At 50.5% G+C, this 17276-nt stretch overlaps 5 protein-coding genes across 5 annotated transcripts; 4 read left to right on the forward strand and 1 right to left on the reverse strand.

Moving 5' to 3' along the window:
• Positions 1-881: 881 nt before the first annotated feature.
• On the forward strand, positions 882-2558 carry H6S33_000450 (uncharacterized protein; the record flags this gene model as incomplete). Its single annotated transcript, XM_044831829.1, has 3 exons — positions 882-1128; positions 1192-1365; positions 1423-2558. 3 exons carry the CDS (start codon positions 882-884, stop codon positions 2556-2558), a joined length of 1557 nt encoding a protein of 518 aa, XP_044700009.1.
• Positions 2559-4475: 1917 nt separating this feature from the next.
• Positions 4476-5560, forward strand: H6S33_000451 (uncharacterized protein; the record flags this gene model as incomplete). The annotated part of the gene is made up of 9 exons (XM_044831830.1): positions 4476-4486; positions 4618-4647; positions 4712-4783; positions 4851-4869; positions 4922-4934; positions 5011-5087; positions 5346-5351; positions 5400-5492; positions 5552-5560. 9 exons carry the CDS (start codon positions 4476-4478, stop codon positions 5558-5560), a joined length of 330 nt encoding a protein of 109 aa, XP_044700010.1.
• A 3049-nt stretch (positions 5561-8609) lies between these two features.
• Positions 8610-10221, reverse strand: H6S33_000452 (uncharacterized protein; the record flags this gene model as incomplete). The annotated part of the gene is made up of 2 exons (XM_044831831.1): positions 8610-9631; positions 9684-10221. The coding sequence occupies 2 exons, from the start codon at positions 10219-10221 to the stop codon at positions 8610-8612; spliced, it is 1560 nt and encodes a 519-aa protein (XP_044700011.1).
• A 1106-nt stretch (positions 10222-11327) lies between these two features.
• On the forward strand, positions 11328-13942 carry H6S33_000453 (uncharacterized protein; the record flags this gene model as incomplete). The annotated part of the gene is made up of 7 exons (XM_044831832.1): positions 11328-11423; positions 11476-11587; positions 11655-12022; positions 12115-12484; positions 12583-12739; positions 12802-13051; positions 13115-13942. 7 exons carry the CDS (start codon positions 11328-11330, stop codon positions 13940-13942), a joined length of 2181 nt encoding a protein of 726 aa, XP_044700012.1.
• Positions 13943-14846: 904 nt separating this feature from the next.
• Positions 14847-16578, forward strand: H6S33_000454 (uncharacterized protein; the record flags this gene model as incomplete). The annotated part of the gene is made up of 3 exons (XM_044831833.1): positions 14847-15280; positions 15467-15781; positions 15987-16578. 3 exons carry the CDS (start codon positions 14847-14849, stop codon positions 16576-16578), a joined length of 1341 nt encoding a protein of 446 aa, XP_044700013.1.
• Positions 16579-17276: the final 698 nt, after the last annotated feature.

Here is a 17276-nt window from a genome sequence, read left to right on the forward strand (position 1 = left end):
TCTCTGGCATCGTAGGTTTTGAGTTTTCGAGTTGTCGAGTTTCGAGTTTTCAAATCTTAGACAGCGTCTGTGTCTGTGTGTTCTTCTTACTCTGCTTCCAGAGTGAGTGGACCCACTGCCTGGGGCCATCGTGATCCTCCAAACGAGCAGGTATGCAGTTCCACAGTTAGAGCTCTAGACGCTGTCTTGGGAACTCTTGTGGCAAGAGACCCAGCCTCCCTGTTCCAAATTGTAGATGCCGCGGATGCTTTCTCAAAACTATGCCTGTTTAAGGTTGAGAATCATCAAAAGCAGCTAAGGTCACGTGTAGTGAAACAAATAGGTTCAACCAGTTGGGTTTCAAGCTCGCCGTACCGTAGGGTCTGCAATATCCTGACGGCTGGGAAATCAGTTTTTTTTTCGTTCTCTCCGGGTATATCGACATGGGTTTGCGTAGAGCAGAGTTCGGGGGCCCCGCCATCAGAGATGGAAGAGGCAGGGTCTCATTTCAGTAGAGTAGTGGTACTTTGCTTTAGCTTGCTCTAGAGGCAATTACTTCCCCCACCTAAGCTAAGAAAATACCATCACGCGCTCTCCGCATATTTACCACTCTAGTTCCAAGACATCTGTACTGGACTAACAGGGGGCAAGCCAAATTATGCGGGGCTCCACGGCCAGGCCATGGATTAATGCGATTTCTTTGATCACTGCAGGCGGTCAGTAGGGGGGGGGGGGGGTGTGAGGTATCTCTGAAATCATTATATATTCCTCGCTCCCTTCCTCCTCTGAATCACCATTCCACCTGCCAACTTGTCAAGCATCTTAAGAGAGGAGGACAGCAGCCAACTCCATCGTTCTCTTTCGACAACTCAAACCAGCTCGCAACCGCTGTTACATACACGATGGGTTTCATGATCAGAAAGCCCGCCGGTGAGGAGGGAAAGACCCTCCCGGCCATCTTGATTGGTATCTTCGTGGCATTCGGAGGTATTCTTTTCGGATATGATACTGGTAGTATCAACGGTATTCTTGCCATGGACTACTTCCAGAACGAGTTCGGAACCGAACACAACTCCGAAGGAAAGCTGGCTTTGACCTCTTCGCAGACCTCACTGGTTGTCTCTATTCTTTCCGCTGGTACCTTCTTGGGTATGTAGAAAATCACTTCACACTAGATCACTCAATTATGGTTTCTAACTAGTCGATTTCTAGGTGCTCTTACTGCCTCCCCAGTTGGAGACATGTTGGGTCGTCGTATGGGTCTCATTGCTGCCTGTGGTGTCTTCTCTATCGGTGTTGCCTTCCAGGTTGCCTCTACTGCCATCCCACTTATGGTCGTTGGTCGTCTTTTCGCTGGTTTCGGTGTTGGTTTGGTTTCTGCTCTTGGTAAGTCTTTACATCTTTTGGTATATACTTCTTTATGGTCTACTAACAGTCTTTCAGTGCCAATGTACCAGTCCGAGACTTCACCAAAGTGGATCAGAGGAACAATTGTCGGTTGTTACCAATTGGCTATCACCATCGGTCTTTTGTTGGCTGCCTGCGCCAACCAGGGCACCCACAACCGCAATGACACCGGCTCTTACCGTATTCCTCTCGCCATCCAGTTCATCTGGGCCATCATCCTCTCTATCGGAATGTTCATCCTTCCCGAGACCCCCCGCTTCCTCATCAAGAAGGACAACTACGAAGGTGCCGCCAGGTCAATGAGCCGTCTCCGTTCTCTCCCCCCCGACCACCCTGCCATTATCGAGGAGCTCAATGAGATCAAGGCTATTCACGAGTATGAGATGTCTCTTGGCCAGGCTACTTATGCCGATTGTTTCTCCCCGAAGATGCTCAAGAGGCTCTTGACTGGATGTGGTCTCCAGGCTCTTCAGCAGCTCACTGGTATCAACTTCATCTTCTACTACGGAACTCAGTTTTTCAAGAACTCTGGTATCGAGAATGCCTTCTTGATCGGTCTCATCACCAACTTGGTCAACGTCGTCTCCACCATCCCCGGCCTCTACCTTGTTGAGAAGCTTGGTCGTCGTCGTCTCCTTCTCATGGGAGCCATTGGAATGTGTGTCTGCGAGTTCATCGTCGCCATCGTCGGTGTCACCGTCTTCACTGGTGTTGCCAACAAGGTCCTCATTGCTTTCGTCTGCTTCTACATCTTCTTCTTCGCCATCTCATGGGGTCCCGTCGCCTGGGTCGTTACCGGTGAGATCTTCCCTCTCAAGGTCCGTGCCAAGTGTCTTTCCATGACCACTGCCACCAACTGGCTCCTCAACTTCGCCATCGGTTTCGCCACTCCCTACATGGTCGACGATGGCCCCGGTAACGCCAACATGGGAGCCAAGGTGTTCTTCGTCTGGGGTGGATGCTGCTTCATCTGTATCGCCTTCGTTTACCTCATGATCTACGAGACCAAGGGTCTCTCCCTCGAGGATGTCGACCAGATGTACGAGAAGGTTGACAAGGCCTGGCAGTCACGCGGCTTCCAGCCTGAGGTCAACTTTGGTGCCCACCACCAGAAGGATGAGTTCGCTGGTGATATCAAGTCTGCTGAGGCGGCTCACATTGACCGTGCTTAAGTGTTTTGCGCCTAGACCCCACTTTGTTTATTTGTTTTGGTTTATCAAACTCGCCTGAGACCCCTTGTTTTTTTCGCTTGTATCTTGGGTTTATTTTCTCTACAGGTTTTATTATAGGATGAGCAATGCTTGGTTCATGTCTGGTGAATGTAATGTATTTAGTTAGCAGCTAGTTACTTTTGATGTAACTTCAAGAAGTCAACGTGTAAACGGAATTTTCTACGGGTCCTCAAATGTTCCCCCATTGTGATTGTGAATTGCGAGTCCAAAACCAACGATCTTTTCAGGATTTAATTCCTTGTCTGTCTATCCATCTATTATCGGCAATCTACTTTTAGACGATCTCGATTCCAACGCAGAACGTTTCAAGTGCGGTCGGGTGATTACTTTCTTTTTTTGGATTTGCCAAGACCGTGCCAAGAAGGTACCAAATCCGCTCTTGGTGTGGTGGTAGGAGATGTTTTAGGACCTAGCTGCCTTCCCGCGCCGACGTCCTACGACAGACAGACGCTGTGTCGACTCTGCCATGTTGTACCCAGTAGTTACAAACCCCGGAAGAGCTCCTCCCCCGGAGGTAAAACCCGTACCTGGGGATGGACTTTCCACTGCGTCCAAGAAGGCATGTCCTACTTACAGCTGTCAGTCATTGCCATTGCTTACGTTACGATCACTGTAACTACTTTGGAACAGCACTTCCTCGGGACACTCAGCCCATCGGACAAGTCACCCGAACCTGTTCTCTCCCCCCGTGGCTTTTTTTACCACCAAAGAAAAGAAAAGAAAGCACAGAATGATCAAATCCTGTTGACAGTTTGCTTGTTTCTTCTTTTTGTCCCTTTGTCTTAGATGTGTTAGATGTGCATTGAGTGCTCGGGCCTGATGATTGGGCAGGGGTATCTAGGGTACCTAGAGCAGCGTAGCTACATGTAGAGTTACTCGCAGCAGGTAACAAGTACCCGAAAATGCACGTCCTAATCTGCAATTTCCATTGGAGTAGAAGTCAAAAATACACCAAAAACTTGCAGCTGCATATTCGGGTACAGCGATTCACAGGCATTTGGCGAATACACCCATTTGACGAACAGGGGTCACGGCCAATAAGAATCAGGATATCTTAGTCAAACTCGCAGTTTGACTGGTTGCTGGCTGGTTGCTACATACAAATTCGCCAAATGGGTGTATTCGCCAAATGCCTGTGAATCGCTGTACTTCATGCCTGTCGCGAGTACCTCTCTGTGCTACACAAGCTTCCCCGCATTTTCTGATTTGCGCACACTGCAGAGCATTCATTAGCGCCTCTGTCGATCCTCTGGATTATGGGCAACTTTAATCTCATGACGAAGGTCTCAAATTCCCCAATCACGATGCCTTCATCTGCTCGGAGAACTCCATCGCCACACGTTGGAATCGCCAAGATGCCATCAAGCCCAAGGAATTATGCCCTGTGTTGATGTAGGTATTGCGCTGCCGCCGCTGGGACTCCCTTTCCCAGATGACGAAGGTGGCTTAGGCATCAAAGTAGGTAAGTATCGAATTCCTGGCCGGTGAGAAATGCCGCGTGCCTCAAGTTCAGTACTTACAGGTCGTTACATAGGCATTTCGATGTAGTGATGTTCCCCTTAAGCTCGCTTATGGCCACAGCTGAGTAATCCAGGAACGTATTAAGAGTGGTTCCGTGAGACCCGATTTCAGTTGCGCAAGTGACGTGGGGCAAGGAATACATTCAGTAACATGTAGCTGTGTATCGTGGGGGCGCAAATAAGTCGTCCCTCTCTGATGTTTTCATTCCAGTGATCATCGGTTCCGAATGCAGGTGTTATTACCCTAAATCGTGGCCTGGACATGCGGAACCAACAACCTGTAGGCACACGCGCACGGCGTTGGGACGAATCATGATCGAAAGCTGCTATCAGCAAAATGAAGATAGTGTGCCGTTGTCCACATCTCAGCTAACACCGCGCACGGGATGGAGGAACAGAAGCACAGAAAAGGGGGATCTGCATCTCAAAGATATCTACATATCGATTACTACTTAGGACCAACCACCCTAATTTTGCAGGATACGGTTCCCGCATCTTGAATCCTGGGCGTATGTATCGATTGTTCAATTGTCGCCGCTGTCGCCGCCGCCGCATCATGTTAACGTCAATAAGCGCGGTAAGCCGACGGCGATTTCCGCCATTGTGTTCTTGTTTTGTCGGAAGGAAAAAAGAATCGAACGATGAGTAAGTAGTACCTATGTGGTAATTATCGCTACTTGTAAATGTTGAAGAGGGTGCTAAGAAGCACCAGGAAAGATATTCTCCTATGGGTGCAGATCAGAGTTGATTGATCTGAGATTCCTAGTCCTATGGATCATTTAGTCAAATATAGCAGGTTTGAGTTCCAGATGGGTTTCGTATGCAGATCGATTTAAATCACGGAGGATCACTCGTTTAACTGTATTAAGCAGATATGATTCGCGAATTTTCGTCTCGCTATGACGCCGGATCTGTCTACGACAATCATTCCCTCTGTTTTAAAGATCCTGTATTTGCCACAAAGCCTCAGAGATCCCTTGTGTGGCTATCTGGAGTCTTTTGACTCTCGGCTTAGTCGTGCGTCCGGTAAGCCGCAACGTGGGTCAACCGGGGCGATACATGTTAGACTAAGGGGGCGGGGGTGGGGTCGGTAATTTCGGGGGGTCGCCGAGCCCGCCACCCAAACAATGACCGCACCTTTTCGGCCTTTGCATAAAGTAAGGCTTGAAGGTTACATGCTATATTATTCAGTGGATACATGTACTAGAGTAGAGTATGTGTTCCGTCCCAGTCACGAATATATCATTGACTAGAGGGCCAGCCCACTGACAATTCGGTTGTCCTGTTGGCCAAGATTGGCAGTTGGTCAGTGGTGGCTAGAGTTTGCTCGAAAGACACTGAGGATCTGTTGGCGGTAATAGGGATTGAATAGTTCGTATTCAAAACCGTGAAACCTAACAACGTCTTGTGTAGGCGAAATAGATAATGCTATTTGGTAATCGCCTCAATTGGCCACTGGACCCTCCGGTTGGCAAATAGTCAATATTTGTGACTGGGATGGAACATATGCGTCACCTAGAATGGTAATCGCCGGTGCCTATCATAGAGGACGGATATCCGAGTGATAGGGCGTGAATGAAATTAAAGGTTAGTTAACACATGAAAAAATTAGGGTTTTATAATCACCTAAATTTGCCACTCAAAGTGTATAGCTAGGGCGATGACAGGACGCAGAAAACCACAGCGAGATGCTTATGCGCGGACTAGTAGAGTCCGGGGAGTTGATGCGACAACTCTCAAGAACATCGTTCTCGTGGAATATCTCCCCGTCTTCCACACGAGCAGGTGGCTTTTTATATATGGAGTAGCTTCCCCATCGTGAGCTCTATGCTGCCTGGAGGTGGTGTGGTACCTCTCCCCATGTAGCATACTAATTACATGTATCATTGTTTTGTTGTCATTTTCATCGGGGAACATTTTCAGCCTACATTGTCTTTTATCTGGCCTAGGCCGGGGTGAAAAAATTCATCGGATGCATGAAGGTGAAAAGAGCTCCATGAGCAGAGCATCCAAAGCAAACGATCTGAAGCGAATATCACTGGCATCTAAGATTTGTCGTGTAAGAGGTATGAGAGTGATATTGTGTGAAGATATATAGAGCCTCGGAGTGTTGGAAAAGAATCCGCTGAGTGACGCACTGATTAGAAAACGTTAAATGCTTTTTTTTGTGGGGGAGACTGTGCGTGCGACCACCCGGAAGAGTGGGTAAGTACTTGAGTGTGGACGACACGTAGCGGCCAAGAGCAAACAGTGGAATACCCATCCGTCTTCGAAGGTCCGAGCCCTAACATTCAACTACATGTACATTTCCCCGCTTGAGCCATAGTCTCCAGAGTATGATAAATGCATGAGAACCGGCAATGATCATGACTACATGTACAGTAGCCATTGTTCTTTAATACCTCCGGACACAAAATCTCCATGAATTCCTCTACTAACAACGTCGTTAGATATCACCAGTCTGCATATTAGAAAAGCTGCAGACGGGGAGCTTCGAACCAGTTCAGCCTCCCACTGAAATCAGTGCCTCTAGGCCGAGGTATTGAGCAATTTTTGCCCTTTCTTTTGGCTGCTTTGTAAGTCGCCCAGCTAGTTGAGCTTCCCCCTCAGTTCTAGTCTTCCGCAACACCTCCCTCCTCTAGGGCACAGTGATATTTCTTTGATAGGGATGCTTCACGTGTCGATCATATCTCGAGTCTCCAGATCTTGAAATTTACGGCTTCTTTTCAGCAGAGACACTCAGTCTCGGTACTGCTTGAACAAAACCCATTGGTGTAAGACCGAGAGAGATTTCTTGAATGTCTCCGAGACATCAAATTTGGCGCATGATGACCACACGGAGGTAAGACTACGAGTGGAATAACGCAACCTTCGTCAATACCGCCGCCATTGGTCAAATTCGCGAAACTCCGACGAGGCTAGGGCTTCCTTAATGGATTGGAGAAACCGCGATAGCCAGCACCTGAAAGGTAATACGTACGGGCTATAGATTGGAAGAGTGGTGGCTCATTCATGGTACAGCGTGGCACTGGGTGTTCAGCATCTAGAGTTGGAGCAGAACTTGCCTAGATTTCGCCTTTAGTGCTATCTTATAGGCAGACAATTCGGTATCCAGGTTGATGTAGTCCCAACGAAGAAAGGCTGCGCCCTCAAGGCAGCTCGGCCCTTTTAAATTTTAAATTTTCGCTTTGGTTTTAAGACACCTTGAGGGCTCGGGACTGCCGGGCGTGCCTTTTATTTTCATTTGGAGGAATGAGTTAATTCCTAGACTTGGTAAAGCACAGTAACGAATAAACTTTAAAAATATCGTTCTTTGGCCCCGTGGACTGCGCTTCTTTTGTGCTCGTAACTGCTGGGGTAATGGGGCTTGGCGCGCGAGTGACATGCTGTGACCTGCTCTACACATGCTTTTCTGAACGGAAATGACGCTATCCTTGCGCAAAACGGAAAGCTAGAAATACATACAAATTCTCTTTCAATTTGATCTCGTTGTTGTTATAGTTCGGGTTCTTAAAGTGAACTTCAAAAATCAAAGCTCTCATTGGTTGCGCGGCACACTTGATCTTGTCGAAGGAACAAGTCGATTCTCGAGCTTATTACTGTGTAGAAATCCGCTGTTAAAACGGGTCAGCGGGGTAAGTTTACCGGTGACATTGAGGTGTGAATCGTAGCTTCATGAGCCGTTGGTTTTGTCTGGCCTTGGAGAAAGGCTATTCGGCTATTCGATCTCGTGGTGCTTCCCTCTGCGGCTGGAGCCGGTTTGGTCCGGGACGAGATGAGCTAGCCAAGCGCTATAAACTGTCACAATCCGTCGAACCGTGGCTCTTGACAGACCGGGGCCAAGCCCCGATAGGCGATGCAGACTGCGCTTTAGACAGGGACAGATCGTTTTGAGAAATCTGGCATGAAGAAAGACCCCGTCCGTCTCTTACCACCAAGTGACCAACTTCTCCGCCAGAGGACCCGACTGAAGAGCTCTCTTACCACAAGTCCAATATGAACCTGGTCTGGAAATACGAGGAGACGATTTTTTAGTAGTGAAGTGCTCGAGTGACAATCTATGACTCGAATTCATCTAGCTATGCTAATCTAGTAGTTCGAAGGATACGAAGTATATCCATTCCAGTAAAGAACTACATGGCTATCAACCTGCCCTCCCGATCATTAGACATTAAAACTCAGAACCAACATACTACATCAAGGTATCTCATACAAGCAATCAGTGGATAAATATACAAAGAAAAACAGGGAAAAAGGAATGAAAAAAAGGTGTGTAGACAAATGGCCAGAGAAAAAAAGTAAAAATAATAATAAGAAAACATGGCTTTTAGACCAAAGCACCGTAATTACCGCCTCGAATCCATGAAGTAACTCCGAAAAGTTACACGATCACTCACTAACCCCACCACTCCTCACCTCTCCACCCCTGCTCCCCCTTTTTGCCCCACCACCACTCCCTAAACCCGTACCATCACCTCGAAGCTCCCCCACCCTGTCCAGCCGGTGCAGCCGGTGAAGTGCTGCCGTTCATCATCCATTTGGACCACTGCCTCTTGAATATGTTCCCCTCCTTTCCTGTGTCAAGCTCTTGCTCATCGCCACTACTAATGCTGCTTCCATTACTAGACATACTGCGCTGCCTAAAGATTCGGTGTCCATCTTCTTTGTGCTTCGCGTCCTTCCGTTCCTTCTTGAGCTCTTCTAGTTTTTTATCGAAGCAATGGTAGGTGGTAACTGCACCGATACCATGCAAGTTGGATTCCAAGAAGCTCTTAAGCTTTGGAAGGAGTTCCTCTTTGGGACGGTAGGTGCCAGAGTCATTATCGATGATGAGTTCGTAGTGAGACGGGTGGTGGTCCGTGTGTTTGGACTCCCCGTTGGGGGACGTGATTACGTCTGCACCGTGAGCTGCTTCCCCATCGTGATGGTTTGCGTCATTCCCGTGAGCTTTATGATGCTCGTGATGGCTGTGTCTCTTCCTTACAAAGAATTCGCCCGAGTAAGCAATGTATTTGCTGACATCGCTGTGTAAGCTATGCTTACTCAATAGGTCGACCGCGAACTCGTCGCCTGTCTCGGTAAAGCGCCATTCCGCGTCGAGCGTAATGACATATGTGAAGATGCGGTATCCCTCGCTCCAATGGGTCATTTCAAGGAATCGCCTTGCTAGTGCATTGCTGTCCTCCTTTCTACCATCTGGAGAGTTGTCGATATAGCCATACTCTGTGTTCTGGTCATAGCAATACAGATGGTTATACTGGCTATGCAAAGCCTGGTTGAGGACACGGCCCTTGAGGCCTTTGCCAGAAAAGTACGCTGTGACGAAGGGGGCAAAGTCTACGTATCTGTGGTGGAGCTCTGGTGGGACTGGGCCGGTGAGTTGGAGCTTGTTGGCTTCGAAGGAGAAATTTGTGGCTTTGTCTTCCTCTTGAGGGGAGTCTTTGGCGCGGACTACTTTGCCGATGAGGGGAGAGAAGTGTTTGGACCAGTAATCTAGAATATACTGTTAACATTGTCATATCCCAGGGTCTTTTGGAGTGCGTACTTGGACCACACGTAAAAGCTCTCTTGATGTCATGAAACCCTTCGGCCAGCCTCGTCTCGCGCTTTATCTCAATCCTCACGACAATCATGGTCGTGACCTTCTTCTTTTTCTTCATGTCCGCGACACACAGCTTTAGCACTGCTGCTTTCTTACTAGCACCCTTCTTTCGAAGCTTATAGCTCCCTTCATTTACTTGGTTCGAGCCCCAATTCTCCAGCTCTTGGAAATCAATGACTGCTTGTCCCAACCTATCATCACGATTCCTGACATCCTCATCCAGGACATCGATCCGTAGCTTTGTACCCTCTCTAGGAACATTGCCCAGGTCCCAACGACACTCCCAGGCAGGGTTGGTAGTAGTACGCACTGTGGGTGTACGGAAGTGTAGTGGTGGGCTCTTCTCTGGGTCTTGGATTGAGACGGCTGTGGTTAGGATTGCAGCAACATACGGGTCTGAGGCAAGGGTGCCGAGGTCAGCGACAGGGAGATTCGAAGCTGAGCGGAAAGTGATTGTTATGTCATAGGTTTTTGGAGGCATTGTGAATGCGACTCAAGCTGGATGAGCCCTGATGGCGACGATGATGGTTGTGGTGATGATGGATGGATGGATAACTGGAGGAGTGGAAAGAGAGGATGAGCGATGAGGTGCAGTTTACGGGGAAGAGAGGGGTGGAGGTTACAGGTTCACAGCAAGGCTGACAGTCAGGCATTCGGTCGGTCGTTCTATTTCCACATGCGCCCTACCGCAGATTCTATCACTATCACACTCTGATGAGGCGTGGAGGAGGGGGACGTGCGACCCTTGCGGCTCATTGTTTGTGCGCCCAGGCCACCCGAAATTGCCGAATCTGTGCAGCCTGGCCGGCAACGTCGGATCTGGGCCCTCGAGAAAGTGGCTTTCCCCACTGGCGGCGGTGATTAGTATGGAGGGAAAGCTTAGCTGTGCACGGGCAAGGTGGGAGAGAGAGACTCTTTGTGCTTTGGTAGGCGCTCGAGTGGAGCGGAATAACGGCGATGGCCTTGGCGGTCGGTGATGTTGCTTTTTTTGACGGCGTGGAGATGACATCATTTCACATGGGGCTGCAGAGTGATGATGCTCTGCTGGATTTGAGAAAGCAGGGCGTTTACTACTGGAGTAGATAGAGCAGATTCGCAGAACTGCAAGGCGGCGTTGATATCTCTACAATTCTACTATTCTACGATTCTACTAAACAGATTAAATAGGTTAGATCCCCTTGGCAAGTGCTACTGATTGGGCCCAATACGGACAGACGGGATGTTTAGTAGAAAGGCCTGGTCAGACCATTCTGGGCTGTGCAGAACTACTTGTGTTTATTTAGTGACTGGTGCTGATGGGCTCAGTTTACACACAGAGATCCCACTGTACTCGTCACAGCCCGTCACTCGCACGTCGAATGATTCACCATGTCTGATCCGGACCTATCGATCACTGGCCCACAGCCGCAGCTGACCACCCCGAGTGACAGCCAATGAGCATCGCAGCACATCCCACCCCACCGCACATCCGGGACACCCTTCACTCCGTTCCCGGGGCCAAGAACAACTCTAAATAACCGGGCTCTCCGGGGTATTTCATTGCGCAATGACAGGGATTCCCCGCGGCCGTAATCTACGCGTCTTGAAATGGCCGAGCGGTCGCTGGAACAGCTCCCGGACAGCCCCCGGGCCTGCGATTCTCGGGCCAATGTTGTCGCAGTATCGAGAGTTATTAAGAACCAAGTTTTCCAGAATGTAGAATTGCAAGTCGCGCTGTAGATAGACACCGTGGAAGATGTTTGGCCGAATTGTCCCTGCGTCTGCGTTCCTGGCGGCGGCGACTGTGTTTGTCGGGAGTCTTTTGATACCGGCCACGGATGGCGCGGTGTCGAATAGTACAAACACCCGTAAGCTTTCCTTCTCCAGACCCCCAGCTCTAGTCCACAGACAGAAACTAACCCCACGAGCCCACAGTATCCCCATTCCTCTACACGCCCCTCCCCCTCACCGCCATCCGCCCGCGCGGCTGGCTCTCCTCGCAACTGCACCTCTCTGCAGCGGGCCTCGCCGGCCACGAGCACGACTTCTACCGCTACGTCTCCGACAGCACCTGGCTCGGCGGGTCCACGGAGTATAGTGAGCTCCACGAGTCCGCGCCCTACTGGTTCAACTACATAGTCCCGCTCGCATACGTGCTCGATGACGCGCGCCTCAAGGCGCAGGCGAAGAGCTTCCTGGATTATGTGCTCGACCACCAGGCCGAGGATGGGTGGATTGGGCCCGAGACTACGCGGGAGACGAGGGGGATATGGGCCAGGGCGTTGGTGCTGTTTGGGATGACGGTATGTAGTCTGACTAGGGTCAATGATTGTTGTGTCGGCCTGGGGTCAATGATCACTTGTGTGGTGAATGGGTAGTGCTGATTGATGCACAGCAATACGCGGAGGCGGACCCAAGCGAGACCGAGCGCATCGTGTCGTCAATGCACAAGTTCACTGTGCTGGCGCATGACATGCTGGCGAGCAACTTCACGGGGCTGATCCAGCAGAGCGGCGACAATTTCGATCCGTGGCGGTTTGGGCTGGCGCGCACGCACGAGCTGGTCATGTCGCTGCAGTGGCTGTATGAGAACCACCCGCGCGGGCAGGAGCAGGTCATTTGGGAGACGATGGAGCTCATGTTTGAGGGCGGGAGGGTGGGCGAGAGGGATTGGACGACGTTCTTCGTGGAGGGGGTGTTTCCGAAGGTGGGGACGCCGGCGATTAAGGATACGAGGTTTACGCATGGGGTGAATCTGGCGCAAGGTATGTGTATTTCTGGGTGGATGGCTTTGGTTTTGGATTTTTGGGGAGGGGAGGGGGAGTGGAGTGGGAGGATTGGGCTGACGGTGTGGTGTTTGAAGCTTTGAGATATCCGGCGGTGCTGTATAGGATGACGAAAGAGGACGGGCTCCTGACACAGACCAGGAATGCCGTGAACTGGACTTATACATATCATGGGTCCAGCTCTGGTACTATCATTGCAGATGAACATCTCGGCGGTCTCTCACCACAAAGAGGGTATGTAGATAGATATTCTCCCATCGAGCCTTTCTCACGCACTAACAATCATTGCCCGCAAGATCCGAGCTGTGCATGTCCGTGGAGACAATGTTCTCCCTCTCGTACCTGTACCGCTTCCAGGGCGACAACGCCTTCGCCGACGGCGTCGAGCGCGCCGCCTTCAACGCATTCCCGGCCGCAATCTCGCCCGACTGGTGGAGCCACCAGTATGTCACGCCGACCAACCAGCCGTGGTCGAGGAATCTGACGGCAAAGCCGTTCTATAACGTTGTGTCGTATGGTAACACTTTTGGCCTGGAACCAAACTTTGTATGTCTTATCTCATTGACCTAAAGTGAAGTATCTGGTATGGCGGATTAATTGTTTAAACAGCCTTGCTGCACGGTCAATCACCCGCAAGGATACCCCAAGTTCCTCGCAACATCGTTCGTCAAGGCCGGCTCCAACGGGCTCATCCACGCCCTCCTCAGCCCGTCGGAAGCCACGACGACGCTCGCCCACGGCAATAAGGTCACTGTGTCTGTAGACACGATATACCCGCTCGGTGACACTCTAGTGTACACCATCACCGCCAGGTCCTCGTTCGACTTCTATATCCGCATTCCGTCATGGACTGTTCTTGCCTCCTCGAGTATCTCTGTAGATGGTAAGAAGGCGGGGGCATTAACCCCAGACGAGAACTCGCTGCAGAAGGTGGTGGTGAGAAGCGGGAAGACGACGGTCAAGGTGAGGCTGGGAATGGAGATCAATGTAGTCACCCGGGGCTCCGGCGGTGTCGCGGTGTACCGCGGACCACTACTATATGCTCTCGATCTCGAGTATTCCTCAGAGTCCTTCCAGCCACTAAACTGGACCGATACCCAGCCGCTGCCAGAAGACCAGACCCTCCCCGAAACCCGTGACCACATCCTCGAGACACCGAGCGAATGGCGCATCGCAATCGACCCCACAAGCCTCACCGTCACCGACAACTCCGCAGGCCTAAAGATGGCCGATCTCCCCAGCCCGATCTTTGCGCGCGGGGCCGCGCCCGTCAGTATCACTGCTGCCGCGTGCGCAGTGGCGTGGGATGTGACGCTGGATTCGCCCGCGCTGCCGCCGCTAAGTCCCGTGTGTGTGGGGGAGAGGGTCAATGTGACGCTCAGTCCGTATGGGACGGCGAAGGTGCATATGGCGGAGTTGCCAGTTGTGAGGTTTTGATGTGGGGAGGGGGGGTGTTTATGTGTATAGATTATATTATATGGCTTGAGAGTTCGATCGAGCCAATTAAATAAAATAAGAGAATATTGTTGTATCGATGAAGAACGACTATATGACTGCCATGTAGATCTGGAAAAGATACAAATATCACATATATCACCGCCTGCCCTCACACCCCGCGTTTCGCACGTCGTCCAACATTTCCCCTCTGAAGTAATCAACCCCTCTGAAGCTCTTGACATCCGAGTGATGTCGCATGATCCAATCAATGTACAGGGTTAGGGCTCGATGCCTACTTAGCCGGCCGCTCGACCTGGCGCAAATTGCTCTCGATCTTCTCTTTGTGAACGCTTTTTGCATTTGTAGGCAGGCAGCACTGTATCTATGTACTTTAACCCCGCTCTCTGTCTAACTGAATACTGAGCACTGTACCTACAGCAAATTGCTGGCCTGCGTGAGTCACACGCCCTCCCTTTTCTGCTCATGAAGGGATCGAAGGTGCGAAGGTGCGAAGGTGCGAAGGTTAGAGTAGCTAGAGGAGAGGGAGGGATTATTCCCAGGGTCTCGCGACTTTCTGCAATAACTCTACGCGTGACAAGGCGCGCCCCCTCAAAGTGGGGGATATTATATAGAGAATCGCGTCTCCCCACCTGCTAAGCAAAAGACGTGTGTGCCGATCGCGATCCTTTGGCTGAGATTTGGGCCCTTTCACTCCCGCTCTACAAACATACACTCGCTGCCTGACTGACATCTTTGATCACAATCACACACCCCCACTGCACTGCACTGCACTGCACTGCACTGCGCTGCGCAGCCTTACTCTCTCCGCCTTACTCTGGCACTCTACACTCTGGATCACATACTCCACCTGCCTAGCTAGCTACAGAATTACGAGAAACCCACAATGTCAGAACCCACCGACATCAAAGGCCGCGACCCCAAGGCGCCGCGAAAGCCGTTCCCGCAGCGCTACACCGACGAGCCCGACATCGCGGGCTCGTCCTCGTCCGCCGTCCCGCTGCTCGACCACTACGAGGATAATGCGAGGGCGGACGACGACGACGAGGAGCTGCCTGGCTATGACGACCTGGGCGGCGACTACGGTGGTGTTGCTCAGGCCGTGAATGGTGCTGGCGCTGCTGCTGCTGCTGGTGGGGATGGTAATGTTGGTGGTGGTGCTGGTGGTGCTGGTGGGGACGGTGACATTGACGATGCCCCGCCAGGCTTTGAGGATTATCGCCCGGTGGTGAAGAAGATAAGGACAAAGCTTGGCATGGGAGATACGCTGCTCGTGTCCCACGACAAACACCTCAACACTGATGGCGAGGCGCTTTATAGGTGGGTAAAATCAATAGCACTTGTTTCTCTTTTTTTTGCTTTATTCTGTGATGGATGCGGCAAGTATATATGCGTGTGTGCAGCTTCTACGACTGGCTGCGCAACTCACCCGGGGGGAATGAGCCATTTTGTTTTACTGAGTTATATAGCTAATTCATATCATGGTTTTGGTTTTTGCTACTACAGATGGCTCTTGCAAGAGAGCCGTAATCCACCCAGACCGGAAATCCACATACAAGGATCCCATTCGGTCAGCAAGCGGAATGGCGACAAGACCGAGACGTCCACGGTGACTGATTTTAACTTGAAGATAAATCTGCGCTACCGTCTCGAGAAAGCCTATTCAAACGGAGGAATCCTTCCTCCGCTGAAAACAGTCCATCCGACAAAGAAAACAAGTCGTGGTGGAAGATGGAAGACAGTGGCTGCCGACCTGGAGGAAGCAAGAACGGTTCGTAGCTGGGCCGACCAATACTGTGAGGATAAATCAACACTGAAAGAGTATGCTTGCGCCCCTCCCTCTCTATCCTACCTCTATTCCCCCTCCCTCCCCCACCTGCATCCTCCACTAGATATATATCCACAGCGATCCCGATTCGACATCGTATCGAGATACGCTACATGATACACGATCGTATCTTGATAAAGGGTCCCAAACACTCTTCTTACTTGTGCTTTGACACTGACACTGCATGTTGCATCGCAGGTTCATCATGAAGAAGTCTTGTGTGGGCTGGGATCTGGAATGGCTGGAAAGCAATATCGAGGCCGTGATTCGCGCAACAAACTATCGCGGCTGTATCGACGTAGACTTCCCAGTGTTCGAGTCTCGTGTAGAAGTTTTCCCTGCCAACCGTATTTCGTTTATGCGCAAGAACGAGTGGTGGAGATGGTTTTTCTACGTGACCTTTCTCTGGACGTTCTCATGGCCCTACCTGTGGTGCTTTACCAAGCGATACCATGTAGCGGAGACGGTGTGGAATTATGTCTATGTTCGCCCGGGCAGCCGAGTACCGCCTACCACTGAGGCTGACTGGCTCAACTTGGGTTGGGGTGAGGCGATCAAGCGCGCCGCAAAGGCCAGACGGAAAGGTAAAGTAACCCGTCACGACCTCGAGGAGGTCTTGAACCGGGCCGCGGCCGGTTCGCAGGGAGAAATGGTGAGAACCCCAAAGACTGGAAATCCCACGGTTGATAGTGCCTTGGGATTTATCGCGGGTGTGGGAGCTATTGCCAATGATATGCGGTTATCAACAAGTGAGATTATTGGTTGGGGCGCCGACGAAAGCTGGGAGTAAAAGAAGGCGAGCTAGCTCTAGCTTAGCTACAGTGCCGACGTTTGCCTCTTTTTTTTTTTTTTTTTTTTTTTTTTTTGTTTATTTCCTTTTTTTCTCTTTTCTCTTTCTTTCTCTTTCTTCCATTATTTTTTCCTTCCGAGCTCCCCCATCTGTGTTTTTTTTTTTAATCCGACGGGGAGTTGAGGGATCAGATCGCATTTTCGTTGTTCCATTCGACGGAAACACGTTTTCCCAGTAAGAAAACGTTGTGGTGCTGGTTGGTTGGTGGATAATGTCTCAAAACAAAAAAAAAAAAAAAAAACCCTGTGTAGGTCTTGGGGATGCGATTAGTTGTCCTGGCCTGGTAGAGTAGAGCGTGATGTATGTTTGTAGATAGATAATTGGACAGTTGGCACTTTTTTCAGCTTCAGTCATGTCTTGATTCTGTGCCTTTTTTTCGAAGCGCCCTTTTATGTGAAGCAGCAGCCTCAGAAGAAGAAGCATGATGTAGTTACTCTCCAGCATCTCTCTACCCGCCGAGCTAGAGAGAGCTTGAGACGTTGTTGAAGTCTCGCCGTTACTGCTTTACTGCTAGTACTAGTGTTTCTCGTGACTGCCCGTACCTTGATACTGCCGCACCGCGACATCATTTGTTCCTGTACCTGAGCCAGTGCCCGCGTGTTCTGTGTCTCAGACACCAGCGAAAAGGAACCAAAATG

The sequence above is a fragment of the Morchella sextelata genome, assembly GCF_020137385.1.
Source record: "Morchella sextelata strain SCLS chromosome Unknown scls_1, whole genome shotgun sequence".
NCBI classification, from domain to species: Eukaryota; Fungi; Ascomycota; class Pezizomycetes; order Pezizales; family Morchellaceae; genus Morchella; species Morchella sextelata.